A 17,277-nucleotide genomic window follows, 5' to 3' on the forward strand; every position below is an offset into this window, starting at 1 on the left:
GATTATAAATTACTTCTCACTAGAATTATTATTATTATTATTATTATTATTATTATTATTATTATTATTATTACTATTTGGGAGCCAGGTGTGGTGGTTCAAAACTATAATCCAACTACATGGGAGGCAAAGGTAGGAGGACTGAATATCCAAGGTGGCCTGGCTCAAAGCTTCCAGCATCTATTGTTACCTGTGAACAAAGACATACAAGTAAATATCTCTATGTTTGGAATGACCATGTAAATGTGCTTTTAGTCTTTGTGTGTGTGTTGTGTGCATGCGTGCGTGCATGCATGCATGCCTGTGTGTGCGTGTGCGTGCGTGCGTGTGTGTGTGTGTGTGTGTGTGTGTGTGTGTGTGTGTGTGTGTGTGTGTGTGTGTGTGTGTGTGTGTGTGTCTAGGCACCAGCAAGTAATAGGGCATCCTTTATATCTGGTTACTTAAATTTTATTCTAATTTTACAGCCAGAATATATACTTTTTTTCTTCTCCAAGATGTGAAGTATCACAAGCTTTATTTAAAAAAATGTTTAGATCTCATTTTTAGCACTACCTAATAGTTTTTAAAAAAAACACCTTTTTCATGTTTTAGCCTTTTTTCTCATATACTCAGTTAGATTTCATAATCTAATCATAGATGAACATACTAAGTGCTTTACTTGATTCATTACTGGAAATGTAAAGTGAGATATGAAGCGCAATATTAGTATTCTGCAAAGAAAAAAAATCCTTTAGTACTGTTTTTACTGCTTTTAACTTTTTTTTTTTTTTTTTTTTTTTTTTGTCAGTCGTGGGGGCTGAACTGGGGCTGGGCGTTGTCCCTCAGCCACACCATCACTTCTGGCTTTTTTCTGTTTATGTGGTGCTGAGGAATCAAACCCAGGGCTTCATGTATGTGAGGCAAGCACTCTACCTCTGAGCCAACTTCCCAGCCCTGCGTTTAACTTTTAAGTTTAAAACAAGTAGCTACAAGTCTAGCAGCTTTGAATTTGAATTGATCAAGACTGCCTTTTTTTGCTTCCCAATACAGATATTTTTTATTTTTGTTGTTGTTTTTTTTGTGGGGAGGAGAGTTGGTCTGGGGCTTGAACTCTGGGCCTGGGTCCTGTCCCTGAGCTCTTTTCGTTCAAACGCTCTACCCCTTAAGCTACCCAGTTTTTTCTGTGATTTACTGGAGATCAGGAGTCTCTCAGACCTTACTGCCTGAGCTTGCTTTGAAGTGCAATCCTCAGAGTTCAGCTTTTTGACTAGCAAGGATTACTGGCCTGAGCCATCAGTCTCTCGCATGTTTTGTCTTTTGAAATGAGTTTTCCCTTTTTGGTTGTTTTGTAAGGAAAAGGAAATATTTATACCTTAGTTAAAAAAATGTTAAAGGACTAGTTTTGTATGTAATTGTGGGTTGATTTGATTTTACCTATGCAGTTTGTTGTGTGTATAGTAATACAGTTCATTTAAACTGTTATACGGAAGTAAGAGTATAATATGTATAATGATAGCATGAAGTATTTGAAATTATAATAAAAGTATTTTAAGTAATTCTAGGAATAAAATATGGCCACTTAAAATTATTGGATTTACTGATTTTCATGTTTATATTTGTAAAATTGTATTTTATTTGTTTTACCATTTGCTTTTATCAGATGCCTTTGATTTCCATTCAAGTTTTTTCTAATCTTTTAAGTGAATGAAAACATGTTTTTGTTTTAAATTATATCCAAAGCATCTATCATGAGTATTTTATAAAAGTTAGGCTATTAAAAATTAAGGAAAAGCTTATCCTTTTCCCCAAAATTATTTTATTATATATAAAAAGGATCATATAACTTACTGATTTCTTAATTCCTTCTAAAGTTATTCCAGTTTTCTATATTTTAGATTATGGCTTTTTAAGGTTAATATTCATTACACTGACAGTAAAAATTATCTTGAGGTTTTCTAGCTAAATAAGTATGTCATTTTAATAAACCAGAAGAAACAAAAAGCAAGTTGTACTAGATATACTTATTTTAGCTCATTTTTGTATTTTTGGATCCCGCAGGCTTTTTTCTGCATGTGAATACCAGATATTGCTGGTCTAGCTTAGAAACTAAAAATAGAATCTCCAGTGCGTTAGACCAGTGATGTCACAGTGGCCTTGTGGCTCTCTGCTCTCACCTGTAACTCAAGTCCAACTCTGTCTGTTTCTACGGTAGCAGGATGCAAAAGGGACATAAATGAGATGATTTATTGCTGCCGGTGGTGTTTAAAATCTGAATGCTTTTAAGTTTGATGCCACAATAAAAAACAGCAAGTTGTGATGCTGCTCCAGTTACTCAAGGGTAGAAAGATATAATAATGTTTGTACTGGTTGGTGTGATGTATGAGGTAGTAATTTTGTGAGTGGTAAAAGAATACCTTCATTAAAGGGGTTACTTTGTTTAAGGATAATGTTTTAAAAAAACTTAAGTGTTTTATTAAAAAACTTCATAACCCCCCTGTCATAACTAAGCTTACAGTACTCTGTTCTTTGTAACAATGTTATTGTATAATTGGCCACATTTTGATAAACACGTTTCTCTTCCAGTGTGAAAAACTCAAATTATTGTCTCCCATCATATACTGCTTATAAGAATTATGATTATTCAGAACCTGGAAGAAACAATGAACAGCCAGGCCTTTGTGGCCTAAGTAACTTGGGAAATACATGTTTCATGAATTCAGCTATTCAGGTAGGTCTTTCTAAATAAGGTAAAATTCCTGTTTTGTGGAAGACATTTAATGGAAGAAGACTGAAGCTGGGTTATTCATGTCATTACACAAATATTGTATTGCATTGACAGGTTATATTTTATGATTGATTTAATCATACACATTTGGCCTGATACCAGTACATCAGTAATATAAAGAATATTCTCATGTTCCTCAATTAGATAAAATGATTATTTATCTTACTATAGACTAGACTACTATTTAACTCAAAATTGTTGATTCTAAGCAAGAAACTTAGCTAAACTAGGGGGGGAAATCATGATATATCTCTTTTCTTGGTTAGAATCTTTTTTAGTTCTTTTCCTGTAATGAGAAATTAAGATTTAAAATTCATGTTTTAATCACTTTCCCTTCAAGATCTTTTAATGTGAGACCTCATTGCTTCTTGTTTCTCTCATGAAGCTTTCCTTATCTTTCTGATTTGGTTTATAAACTCTTTCCACATTAAACATTTATGTCTTTGATTCTGAGTCATGAAAGAGATATGTATTTTAGTATCACTGTCACTATATAGGAAAATTAGACCTGTGGATTTTGTTTCCCTTTTACAGATAAAATGTTATGTTTAAAAAGAACCCCACGTACTGCTAATATTCATTTTTAAACATCATATTATTGGTTTAATTTAATTGTACTAAAAGGTTTCATTTTGATACATGTATGCATATAATCTACTTTGGTCAAAATCACCTGATCTGTATTTATTTCTTAGCTTTCCTTCCTCTTCACCCTCAGTGTTAGACTATTCTTGATATTTGAACTTTGACTCCTTTGGGAAGTATTTTGTGAATTTCTGAATTGTTTAAAATCTTACTTTTTTATTCTCTAAGCAAGTTTTAATATTGAATCCCTTGTTCACAGAAGGCAACCTCCAAATATATAGATTAATTGCAGACTATGAATTGGTGAGAACATGTTTTTAACTGAGAAAAGAATGATTCTTACCATTCAGTGTTCCAAGTAGATGTTTTCTACACTATCATTAATCCATCTACCTCCTAGATTAATCCTTATTTTGCTAGCATTCTTGGCCAAAGAAAATTTACTTATCCTAATTTCTAGGTTAAGAGTTGGCATCCCTTATGAAACTTGGATAGCAGGTACATAGTCAGTTTCTGATTTCTTCGTTTAAAATCAAAACTTTCACTAAATAGCCTTATCTGCTCAAATAGATGCCTATCAATTTAATAAATTCATATTAATCTTTTAGTGAGTAGTACTTGTTCATTGTAATTATTACTATGTTCAAAATTATTTTTCTAGGATTCTGGAATTAAGATAATGCAACTTTATACTTTGTTTTTCTGAAAGGAGAAAAGAGTATCATCTGAGAGCAAGTTAAAATGTATTATTATTTAGATAGTTCTTCAGATAAAGTAATGGGTGCTGAGGTTTTAGAGATACAGATGAGCTAGGAAATTGTGTTTTAATATGATGGATGGCTATTGGACTGTCATTTTTGGTCACTAAAAGATCTCTAGTAAATGGTTGTTTACTAGTACCAAAAACCCTGCCTCTAATCAACATATTGTATAATTTTTATGCAACATTTTATACTTGTACTGCCAAGGCTATTTGGTTCCAGAGCTTGTTATTAGTCCATTTTTTTGCTTCATTTTAATATCCTAAAATAGAAAATCAGACTTGGTGCTTTTTTTATAAAGATGAAGGAAATATTTTAATAAGATAGGCATTACAAATCTGTCAGGTGATGACAAGAGTTAGTGTTTAATTATTCATTGGAAGTCTAGCCCGCATTTGGACCAGATTTCTTCTAATGTAATGCAACATTCTGGTTTCTTATACATTTGATAATTCTGTGTAAAAATTTTCTCTGAATGAATGACTATAATTTCTCAGAAATGGGTATTAAAGTTAAATCTTTGAACTAGCTGGGCCGAGCTAGACTTTGCATTTGTTTAGCATTCTTATATGACATTTAACATGTTAAAAAAAAAAACCAACTTCATTCGATTGTACTCCTATTCCAAGCCATTATATTACAGTACTTTGGGTGTCACTGACCCTATTCTTTGTTCCAATTGAATTGAGACATATCTGTGAGGGTAATTCGTTTGTGATTTTATGGGAGTAATGACTTTTAAATTTTTTAAATAAAATTTTCATCAATGAATTTTTTAAGCAGTGAATATTATTTCATATCTAAACCAAACAAAAGTCTTAGCCCAGCGCCAGTAGCTCACACCCATAATCTTAGCTACTCAAGAGGCTAAGATCTGAGGCTCTCTGTTCAAAGCCTACCTGAGCAGAAAAGTTTGAGAGATTCCTATCTTTAACCAGAAAAGGCCGAACTTGAATTATGGATCAAGTGGTAGAGTATAAGCCATGAGCAAGAAAGCTCAGGGAGAGCACGAGGTCCTGAGTTCAGTCCCCATAATAACCCTAAAATATGTGTGTATGTATGCGCGCGTGTGTGTGTGTGTGCGTGCGTGTGTGTGTGTGTGTGTGTGTGTACACAAGACAGAAGGTTCCAAGTCCATAGATAACAAAGCTAGGACTTTAGTTTCATTTTTTTTTAATTTTTGTGATTTCTAGTTGGTTCAAAGGTCACTTCTCAAGATGGGAATTCAGAATACTGACAGTAGCCTCTTACGAATATTCATGAAATTTATTCATCCACAGATGAAAAGATCAATATATAATATTTTTGTCAGATACTGTGTCCATAGTCTTCCTTATAACTTCTTTAAAATCAAAGGCATTTTATCAGCTTCCAAAAATACACTTAGATAATGAATTTTAATGTAACTTCTTAATTCAGTGATCTTAAAAACTGTGTGATCATCTTAGTTTAACGTAACTTAATTCAGTGATCTTAAAAACTGTGTGATCATCTTAGTTTAACATAATTATTGAAATATCTACATAAAATATACGTGTGAAAAGCATACCAATGCTTTTCATGAGAATGGGTTATGTTTAGTGTAACATTGAGATAGTGAAATCTTTGATCAAGCAGTATTGAGAACTAAGTGGCTCAGTCACGCTTAGTGACTCAGACTGTAATACCAATTACTTGGGAGGCAGATATTAGGAAGATCAGTGTTCAAGCCAGCCCAGACAAAAAAGTTTACAAGAACCCATCTCAAAACATAAAGCTCACTGTGGTGGCATGCACTGTCACTCCAGTTACTTGGGAAGTGTAATAAGAAGATAGTTGTCCAAGTCAGTCCAGGCATAAATGTGGAATAACAGTGAAAAGCAAAAAAAATAAAAATAAAAAACTAAGTAGCATTCATTTAAATCATTAAATGTCAATACTATTATTACTGGTAGTATTATCTTCATTTTTAAGTTAATATGTACTTAATGATAGACATTTGTAAGATATTTCTATTTTGACCTTTAGGACTACTATGGTCTAGATATTTAAACCTTTAATTATTATAATTTAGTGTTATTAAAGTGCCCTGCTCTTTTAAGATCCTTACAGGCTCAGAAATATTTTTTCTTATGGAATCCCAGGAGGAACAATTTGAATACCAAAGTATGGCTTAAAAACACAAACCCACATAAATCCAAAATTAATATATAGGTTAAAAGTATAACCTATGGAGTTAAATTACCAGGACTGGGGACATAGCTCTCCTGCCTATCTACTTTTTTCCCAGAAAAGTTATTTGCCTAATTCTCATTTATTGAGAAAAGAGATAGTGGCCAGCAAATATTTCATGAATACTACATATATGTTAGGTTGATGTTATTTTGTCTTTTCTTACTCAAAAAATTAAACAGAATGACTCTGGAAAGACTACTCTTCCATTCCTCTTTCCTCTTCTTTCCTACTAGTTTTATTTTTCTTTCACTGGTCCTAGTATGTGAAGAGAATTTGAATATACTTTCTTTTTCGTTTAGTATTATTGCAACCATGGTATTTATCATCTGCTCCAACTTGAACTGTGCTGGTGTAGTTTTTCCTAGGTAAACTTGTGGATGAGAGAGATACTAAATTATAAATGCTTATGTATATTAAATTTGCAGAGTACTTTGAAACACAAGTATTTTGGTTATCCTAGGCCTCAACCTCATGAGTAGTTAGATTACAGGCTTACCTTACCACGTCCTGATAGTACAAATAGTATGATAGAATAGTTTCCTACTACCACTAATCTATTAATCCATTTATAGAACGTCCAGTTTTAAAATTAAGTTATTGGAGGTAATTAGGGTTAGTTCAGTAGTTTCAGGAGCACTCCAACCCTTGTCTTTTTCATTGTCAAGGCCTACCTAGGAGGCTCATGATTGGCTTCCTGGAAGAAGCAACTCTTCAGATGGATTTGAAGGAGGGGAGTGATATGGTCTTGTCCACTGGAAAGCAGCACAGCGTAAGATGGTTGTTTTCAAACTCTTTACTTGATTATTACAGGGCTCCTTAGAGTCTAGAAAATCACTGGAAAATGAATACTTCTAATCAAATCTTACTTGATAGTCTTATGGAATATAAAACAGGTTGAAATTCCAAGCATTTTTTCCCCTCAACTTCTTTTCTATGATCTGTTGAATTAGGAAAAAGTTATTAAATTTAGAAGAACGTTAAGGAGAAAGTTGAAAGATTTTTTTTAAAGATGTAATTGAAGAGAATAAGGTATACTACACAGAAGTGACATTGTTTCAAGAAACTAGATCTTCATTATATTGTAAGCAACATAAAAGTCATTACGGAAGCAGTTATTTCTGTTCTGTTATTTACTTCATAGCTTTAAATACAGTTAAATACAACAATGCTATAATGCCTTCCTTTTTTTTTTTTTTTTTTCCTTTTCTGATCATGGGACTTAAACTTGAGGCCTGGGTGCTGTCCCTGAGCTCTTTTTGCCCAAGGCTAGTGCTCAACCACTTTGAGCCATAGCTCCACTTTCAGTTTTCTTGTGGCTAATTGGAGATAAGAGTCTCACAGACTTTCATGCCATGGCTGGTTCTGAACCATGAACCTCAGATTTTTGCCTCGAGTAGCTAGTATTACAGGCTAGTGTACCAGCACCCAGTTAGTACCTTCTTTTTGTATATATTGAAATCCAAATTCTCAGAATCACATTTTAACATGAAGCTTTCGAATTTTACTCAGATTTCCAGCCTCATATTTCAGTAAATACAGTTTTCATTAAAAAAAAAAGTCATCCCTAAGAATAAGACATAGTTAAGATAGCTTAAAACATAATACAAGCTAAGCTTGTTCTGATAAACTGAGAGTATAGCTAAAATTTCAATCTACTTTTTAGGGCAGGTATTTAACCCAGAATGTTCATCTCAATTATTTGAGTTCCTTACACCTTGTGAACCAAAATTTATATAGCAAACTATCACTAAAAATATATTTAAACTTCTTTCCATTTCAATAACTGCTGTCCCCCAAAGAAGAAAACAACCTTACTTGAAGTAGAGCCATGTTACCTCTTAACTTGGATACTGTTATTTTATATTTCCTTCTGCTTAGACTAGGGTGAGGTGCAAATATTCCTCCCTTTTAGAAAGACATGGACTGAGGAATGAGAGCCCCTATTCTCAGCTGGTTTAGGAAAAAGTAAAGTAAATATTTAGTGTTTACAACTGGACGGACAAATTATATTCCTGCAAAAATGCCCAGAAATTGTATAACTTCCTTTTCTTTTTGTTTCTTTCCTATGCTTTTCTTTTGCCATTACCAAGCTTTGAACTCAGAGCCTCATTACTTGCTAGGCTTTCTTGTTCAGCTGGCACACATTTGAGCTATGCTTCCAGCCCACCTTCTCCTAGAGTCTGAGACACTAGGCTCGCTATGAACCACCATCTCAGCCCTCTCAGTTGCTAGAATAACAGATGTGAGACACTGATTTCCAGCATAGTCAATAAAAAATATAGTAGATTGGACTGACAGATATTTTAAAGAATAAAAGCCATTTCAGGGTTTTAATTTGATGTCTGCTATTTCTTTTAAATATATACATTTAAGTTCCAATCAGTTAAAACTAGTGTACTGAAAGATCCTTACCTGTTAGATTTTATCTTTTAATATATCTGCTTGCAAAACCATATTTGTTTTTTAGGTAAAATAAAAATAGTTTTGTGTTGCTTTTTACATATAACTGTTATTACTTGACAGTAGTCCAGTGTTCTTTTAGTATAGTATACATGGAAACCAATTACAAAAACATTATCAATCACTTCTCTACACTGAGTTATACCATTTGTGGCAGGAAGAGTAGTGTGTTGGTTGCTGAAACATTGTTCAGTGAATAGTATATATCCAAAATAAATTGCTAGTCTTCAACCCCACATTAAAACATTAACAGCCCAATAGTGAACTTTCAGCCTCCAATAACACTGTCCTCTATATATAGTACAGGTTGTATTTTTTGTTGTTTTTCTGCCTTCTCATTTCTTCTTTACAGAGAACAGTGAATTAGGGTCTAGATAGCCTATTTCACTAATGAGAAGACTAAGACTAGGAAAGTATTAAGTCACTTCCCAGTTACTGCAATAAAAGTAAATTAGCTGAATCGTTATATTGAAAATATTCTGATAATGAATTTTTTAATTATATTAATCAACCACTTAAGTAGTTTTTATAGTAAAATATACCTAACAAAATTTATAATTTAACCATAAAGTATAATGTTCAGAAGCAAGTCACTAATGGTCATTTATTTTTTAAGTGGTCTAAAAATTACTTTTAAATAAATAGTCCCCATATAATTCATGAAATTTACTACAAGGTCGTATTGTTGTTTTAGTATTCAGAGCAGTTTTTCTAGAGGTTATAGCTACTCATTTGAAGTAAGTGTTCACATTAAGTCAAGCACTCTTCATGGAATTTCTTTATTCTTCTGATATCACTTAAAGTTTTTCCACCTTTAATGATAAATTTTCAGAACAAGAAGTTATTCAGAGCATTATCTTCAAAATGGATATTCAAATACGTGGTGACTCATAAAACATTTGTTGAGAGCCTATTAAATGTCTTTCATTCAGATAAGCACTAATATAAACAACACAAATTTTGTGTCTGTGGAGTTTACACCAAAGAATAGGTAGGCCACTATGTGTTGACATTAAATAGAGCAAAGACATGCACAAAGTTCCTAAAACACACAAGTTTGAGAAACCAGAAGAGTAAATTGAGGAATAATAAATGAAGTAGTGTGGGAGGACAAGATGAATTTGAAGAAGTAAGCAAAAGCCAGATCATTCAAGAAGAGTTCATTTTATTGTGTTACAGATATTGAAAACTTCAAGCCAACATATCACCTAAATTTTTGCACTTCTTTCTTAGCGATTTTGTTGTCATTAAATGCCTTTTATTTCTCTCAAAAGAAATCAAAGACCTTAAAACAGCATAAGATCCTATATAATCTAGCCTTAGATAGCCTATTTCCTATTAATGTCCATCAAGATAACTTTACTTCATCCTTGTTCCATTCACATGCCAAAAATATTTCTGCATCTAAGTCTCTGAACTTAGACTTTTTTCCCCCTGTGATTGTCTTGCTCCAAATGTTACATCTTTGCCTCTTTGTTGGAATCAGGTCCTTCCCCAATTATCCTCTATAAACAGCAGCTGCCCTCCCCATATTTCATTCAGCACTCATGACCAACTGGTGTGCTATTTATATTTGACTTGTTACCTCCTATCCTTACATGAAAACCATGTACCTATATCACTCCTATGCATATAAAGCATACAAATAAGAGATCCATGAGTACAGGACTTTTAGTAACTTTTGTAGTGCCATTACCTAGAATAGCATCTAGCATATAGAAGGCACTTAATTTAATAGAATATGAAGGAAGTCATGTGTCTATAGATTCTATTTTGTGTATCATAATGATTAATATACCTAATGAGATCAGAGGGAAAAAGGGACACAGTAAGGGGGTACAAAATTTAGTTTGGGAGAAGGTTATGAATTTTAATCATGTTTGTTTTATGATACTTGTTCAATCTCCATATAAGTAGTTCAGAGGCCTACACTAGAAAACAAAATGTAGGTGTGGAAGATGGTACTTAAAATCATGGGAATTATTGCATCTAAATGAAGGCATCTATAAAAATGAAGTCCCAAAACTAAACTCTATAGTAAACATATGTAGGAGAGACATTTATTATTGGAATAAGATAGATGCAGATAATTACCAGCTTAAATGATGACTTCCAGTATTTCCAAAACACAATGCCCTATCACTAGCTAAAAGAGTATAGGACTGAACAAAAGTACTGAGATCTCATTTGTATTTACCCCTCTTAATCTTAGCATGGTACAGATTGGTTCACTTGAGATTTTCCCCATTAATATTGGTTACATGATTATAGTCACATGATCAACAGCATGTCATGGACAAAAAGGGATGAGAGAACCATTTGGGAAGTAAGTGAAGCTGCATCAAGAAGATGACATTTGAGTAGGGTTTCAGTTCACTTACTAGAGTATATTCCTGTTCATTACAATTTATAGTTTGTTCATCTGGTTATAAAATAGCAGACAAGTACCGGAAATAAACTGTAACGTTATATTTTAAGTAAATTCCTACATTATTTTTTTACAACACAAGTCCTTATCATAAATGTATTTTACTAGAGCAAAACTAACACTATCCATACACTCATTACATAAATTTTGGAATTTTCACTGTTTACTGTCTTTTCTCATGTGTGCAAGCTCTAAAAGGAGGAGTGCCTAAAATACCTTAACCAGTCTACAGTGATTATTTATGGTGCTTCAGTTATGTACCAGATTTGGTATGTGCCAGTTTCATATGTAATAGAAGCATTAACAATAATTCCTAAGACTTTTATAAGTATTATGTAGGCATCTGTGTTTTTACTATAATACATTACTAGTTGTTTATAAGAAATCCATGATAGTAAAATGAATAACACTTTCAGATTACACTTGCATTGTGTCATTGAATGCTATCCCCAGAATATATACTTTGTCTTTGTTATACCACCTTTCTGGAACCTCCATTACTTTCTCTGACAATTACTCTGTTTTTGTGTGTCTTAACTCCATCTTTCTTCACTGTTCATTATATATTTATACACACGTGTGTGCATGCACACACACACAGTTTATAGAAGAGTCAGATGAGAGGGACCAATGATTTAAAAAAGAACAGTTGTACTTTTTCCTTTCTTCTTTTCAGTAGTCCTAATCTCACTACATCCTTTCAGTAATGTAATGTAGCATGATAGCTAAAAAGCATGGATTTTACAAACAGTAACTCTGCTGACCTTAACCAGTAACTCTGTGACCTTAAATAAGAAGTGAAATGGTGATAAAGTTTTTAAGTAGTGCTTAGCAAATAGTAGGCAGTATATAAGTATCAACTGATGTTATAATTATCATTGATAATCAGATTACATAGAATTTGCTTTTCTATCTTGATACTCTTAGCCTCAAACTCAACATGTCTACTAAGATCTTTTTTTGAGGGGGGAGGTCCAGTCATGGGGCCTGAACTCTGGGCCTGGGCACTGTCCCTCAGCTCTTCAGCTCAAGGCTAGCACTCTACCACTTGAGCCACAGCACCACTTCTGGCTTTTTTTTTTTTGCTTATGTGGTGCTGAGGAATGGAACCCAGGGCCTCATGGCCTCATGCATGCAAGGCAAGCGCTCTACCACTGAGCCACCTTCCCAGCCCCAAGATCCTTTTTATTTCTTATACTTCCTTTTGGATACAACCATCTACCTGAATAACACACGTCAAAAACCTGAGACCCTCACCTTCTGTCACTCTTATGTATCATTTATCAATTTCCATCAGCACATTATTTTAATACTCAGCATCTTTATTATATCATTTATCTTCTCCTACTGCACTTAATCTTCTGTATGATAATGATATATGCTTTAAATTTAACTTCTGGGTATACTGTTACCTCTTTCCTGGTTGCCTTTCTCATTCTGCCTACTCACCCTCCTTGTTCTTATTTTTCATCTGGAAAGATTCTCTGTACACAGTAAGAATCATGAAAAAAATAGAGGCTGGTTTTCTTTTGTAGCATCAATATTTGGTATAATGCATGACAATAAGTACTTCTGGAATAATGTTTTTTGTAATTTGTCCATGGCTGTCTCTGTGTTGGTCAACAATGAAATAGGAGGAGTTGGAAGTCATAGCAATTTGATTGGGAATATGTATGTCTTTTAACACCAATAATTAAAAATAAGGTTTGGTTTTTGCATTTTTTTAAAATTTTACCTTTAGTGTTTTTTTTTGTTTTTTTTTTTTTTCAGAGAGTGCCTGTCCTGGGGCTTGAACTTGGGGCCTAGGCACTGCCCATGAGCTTTCTTTTGTCAAGGCTAGTACTCTATTGCTGAGTAGCTAGGATTACAAGCATGAGCCGTCAATGCTCAGCTGTAGTGATTTATTTTTATATCTTACAAAAGTGCCAGTCTGTAATGGCTTAGTTTTTTTTTTTTTAAACAAGCTGATTTGTTTCATACAGATGATTTGAGAACCTCTGTATTAGAAAAATCATTTACCACAAAAACCAAGCATAGTAGTAGGTGGAGACTCTAGAGGATCATGGTTTGAGGCCAGTCCTAGTAAGAGTTTCAGAGAGTCCATCTGAAAAACAAAAAACTAAAGTAAAATAACTTGGGACTATGGTTTGGGTGGTGGCACAAGACCCTCTTTCAACCCCTAGCACTATTTTGTTTGCACCCTAAGTCACACATATAGTTTCCCACCAGAGTTTAGAATTTGATCTGTACTAGTAATAATTCTAAAGATGTCTGAACTACACAAAACTTTTAAAAGAATTATAGCGCATAATATCTACTTCTTGCAGTTGAAAAATGGAAGAACTATGAACATTTATAAAATCCAAGAAATGATCTAGCTTATGCTCCACAAATGTAACCAGTCTGATAGTATGTGGAGTGCACTGTTGGAAGTGGCACTATGGCTCAAGTAACACTAGCCTTGAGCACAAAGAGGCTCAGGAATAGTGCCCAGGCCCTGAATTCAAACCCTACAACTGCCCAATAAAAAAAAGTAAATTATGAATTATGAATTGTACTGCCATGTCAGTTATAGCTTGGAAGATCATGCTTGCGCTACAATTGAAATAGTTCCTTAAAGGCTTTTACAGTGAGGGATGTGATTTGGTATACTTTATGGACTCTTGAAATAGTGATCTTTCCATAATATTTGTTAAGTGATTATTTAGATAAACATGTTTTGTAATTATGAAAATAGTTAACCTTCATAGTTCATGTTATTATATGATGTTTACATTTCTATTTCAAGTTGGCTTAAATATTTGTCAGTTGTGGGCCTGGTATAATGAAGTAATATAGAGAAGGATATGACTTGTTTGTTTCTCTTAAAGAAAATATTAATTGCTGGGCGTTGGTGGCTCTCGCCTGTAATCCTAGCTACATAGGAGGCTGAGATCTGAAGACCATGGTTCAAAGCCAGTCTGGGCAGGAAAGTCTGCAAGACTTTTATCTCCAATAAACCACTCAGAAAATGGAAAGTGGAGCTGTGGCTCAAGTGGTAGAGTGCTCATTTTGAGTTGAAGAGCTGAAGGATAGCACCCATGCCCAGAGTTCAAGCCCCAAGATCAACACCCCCCCCAAAAAAAAAAAAAAGATTTTAATTAAATTCTTTGACTATCTTGTTTGCCAAAAGTTAAAACTGACATTCATTTCCTTGTAAATCAGTTTGGAATTTTTAATAGATTAGATGTTATTTAACATTAAAATTTTATTCATAAGCTACATCTATATCTTACACTGTTAGTGTTTTTAGAACATTTAGCATTCTGTCCATAGAGTGAATACCAAAACGTTTTTTAAATCACTCAGAAATATTCTCTTGTTAAAAAAAAATTAAATTAGACCATTTCTGTCATAGTCCAGTAGTTTTTAAGCCTCCTTTAATTACACATCTGAACTTTATAACCTTGGTAATATAATAACCATTATTATCACTGAGACTTTCAAAATTATTTGTATCACACAGGGAATCTTTCAATATGAAAATCAATGGTCAACATAATCATGACTGCTAAATGGTGAAATCTGGTCTTACATTAATACAGCGTTCATTTTTTGACATGCAGTTATCTTTCAAAAGACAAAATAAGTTGACATTTCTTTGTTAGCAAACAATTTATATATCCTATCAGTTCTCAGACTTTCTAGAGGTTTTTTTGGTGTTTTGGTTTTTGTTACTTTTTGTTGGTTGTGGGCTAGAATTTGGGGCCTTGGTGCACTATCCCTAAGCTCTTTGGCTCAATCAAATGCTCTACCACTTGCCGTAGTGCCACTTCCATTTTCTGGTGATTAATTGGAGATAAAGAATGTCACAGACTTTCTGCCCAGGCTGGCTTTGAATGGTGATCCTCAGATCTCAGCCTCCTGAGTAGCTAGGATTACAAGTATGAGCCACCAGTTAGTTGACCAATCTTTCTAGAGTTGTAGTAATAATATTTTATTGATGTTAAGTAAGTGTATAAAGAAGCAACACAATGAAATTTGAAGGAAGGTACAACAGTGCCACTTTTCAGTGAAATTTAATTTTGTCCATGTCATCAGACTAGGAACCACAGGTTATAATAATAAAGTATCAGAACATCATGCTTCCCCAACTCAGCAGTCTTGCCTTTAGGAACATGTTTACATCATGAAAATTTCAGTATTTTAAATAAATACTCTGCTAACTAATATGGTGGGGGAAGTACTAAAATTTTTTAAATAGGAAGAAAATTAATAGCTATTTTACATCTTTAAATTTACTTTTTTAGTCTTGAAGAAAAATGTAAAACTAAATGGCCAGTACTTGTATTTACTCTTACAAAATATGGGGAGATCCTCGGAGTTGATCTCTCAAATCTAATCAGATTTGACATTCCTAGAAGAAATTTAACAAAGAAATAAGAATATCAATTAATTTTAAGCAAAACATTTTTTAATCTAGTTGACAAAAAGACTTCTGCTTATGACTCCGCATTGTAAAAGTTTACATTATACTTTCCAGTTTCATCCTGTTTCGTTACAGAACTAGAGCCTACATCCTAGAATTAACAGAATGCTTTGGAATTAAACAGTACCTTTTCATAATACTGTGGTCATGACAATTTGGAAAACAATTGACATTTAAATCTGAAAATTCTGTATCTATCATTAAAATCCAGAAAAAAATATTGGAAGGTATTCTAAAAGTGCTTTAAACATGGATTAACATGGATTACTTCATTTTATTTTTTTTTAATCATTAAGAAAATAAGAACAAATCCCTTAGTTTAGATTTTATTTTTATTTTTAGTATTGATCAGTTTGAAGGTGTAGTTGTTTTATAAAAGGGTGTCTAGTGGCATTACATTTTGCTCAGTTATAAAATGAATTACACAACTCAGAAGCTTTAGGTAATCAAAAATTAAGTTTGTTTTCTTTCCTGTTCTAGTTACCGGTTTACTAAAATAGTGAGCATACATGATCACTTGAGAATTGGGCTTCTGGAGCACCTGAACAGAAAGGGAGTGGTTCATATTCAGCATTACAAAAGACAACTTTCTCTTTTTGAAGGGGATTACTTTGGCTATTTTCCAGGTACTGGGGAAATTCCAGTTTTATTACAAGTTATGGGATGGCTATTTATTTCCTAAAATGTTGATTACAGACTTGAGATTTGGTTATATGGTAGGACTTTATTTGACTATTTCTATATAGTAGAAGTTTATAGTGAAATACAAATTGAAACTTCTACATGTGTCACTTTTTTCAGAAAATTCTAGAAAATTTAGTGTTACTAATCAGAATATAATTAGCAAAATATTTTTACTTTCAAATAATAATGTAAAAACAAATAATGTATAAACAATAGGTTTTATGCATATATCTATATATACACTCCATCTTTCTAGTAAATAATGAAAGAAAACCAAATTTTATATACTACTCTAGTTGTAGTATATTGGGTAAAGGAAGGAAGTTTATAATGAGTAAGTTTTTTATAGATAATACTTTTTCAATATTTGGATATTTAATACAGTTCTTTATAGACAGTGTATAAAGGTCTGTGTATATTCAACATGTAGCAGAATATCCTTTGGATGAGAAGTGTATTTGGAAGGTTTTTATTTAGAAGTTTTGTATCTGATTTCAGGGAAAACATTCATAAAAATGTATTTGCTTCACATGTCTTAGACTTCTATAGATATACCTTGATACTTATTGAGGTAATTTCCTTAAGAAAACTTACTTCAGGCAGTATGTATTTGTTGATGTTATTTTGGATAGGTTAGAGTATAACAGAATGTAGTTTAGATATTCTTTTCAGTTTACTTTCCCATTGTTGTGAGTCTCTTTAAGGACGACTTCCAGTCTTTTTTATGATACAAGTTTTGTTTGCTTATTTTTGAATTATGTAGTAGGCATTGCTTTAAATCCTCCAAGGTACAAAGAGGAATAAGAGATTTATCTGTACTATAAATTAGTTAAAGGTATATAGCCTAGAGGAAGGAAGACTTAAGTCTTTCCTTGAGGTGCTGGAGAAGATATAACATTAAGCAGATGATATA

At 33.0% G+C, this 17,277-nt stretch overlaps 1 protein-coding gene across 7 annotated transcripts in view; it reads left to right on the forward strand.

The window, feature by feature from the left end:
- Positions 1-17,277, forward strand: part of Usp15 (ubiquitin specific peptidase 15) — a 103,414-nt gene that overhangs the window by 55,920 nt on the left and 30,217 nt on the right. For 6 of the 7 annotated variants that reach the window (XM_069987784.1, XM_069987785.1, XM_069987786.1 and 3 more), the window contains one exon: positions 2,563-2,707. In XM_069987784.1, coding sequence (XP_069843885.1) covers positions 2,563-2,707 — 145 coding nt within the window. Of the gene's footprint in view, positions 1-2,562; positions 2,708-16,225; positions 16,307-17,277 lie in introns of those variants that run through there. The other variant, XM_069987813.1, reaches the window with a different exon arrangement.

This window comes from Dipodomys merriami, unplaced genomic scaffold (genome assembly GCF_024711535.1).
Source record: "Dipodomys merriami isolate MVZ:Mamm:240054 unplaced genomic scaffold, mDipMer1.0.p SCAF_10, whole genome shotgun sequence".
NCBI lineage: Eukaryota > Metazoa > Chordata > Mammalia > Rodentia > Heteromyidae > Dipodomys > Dipodomys merriami.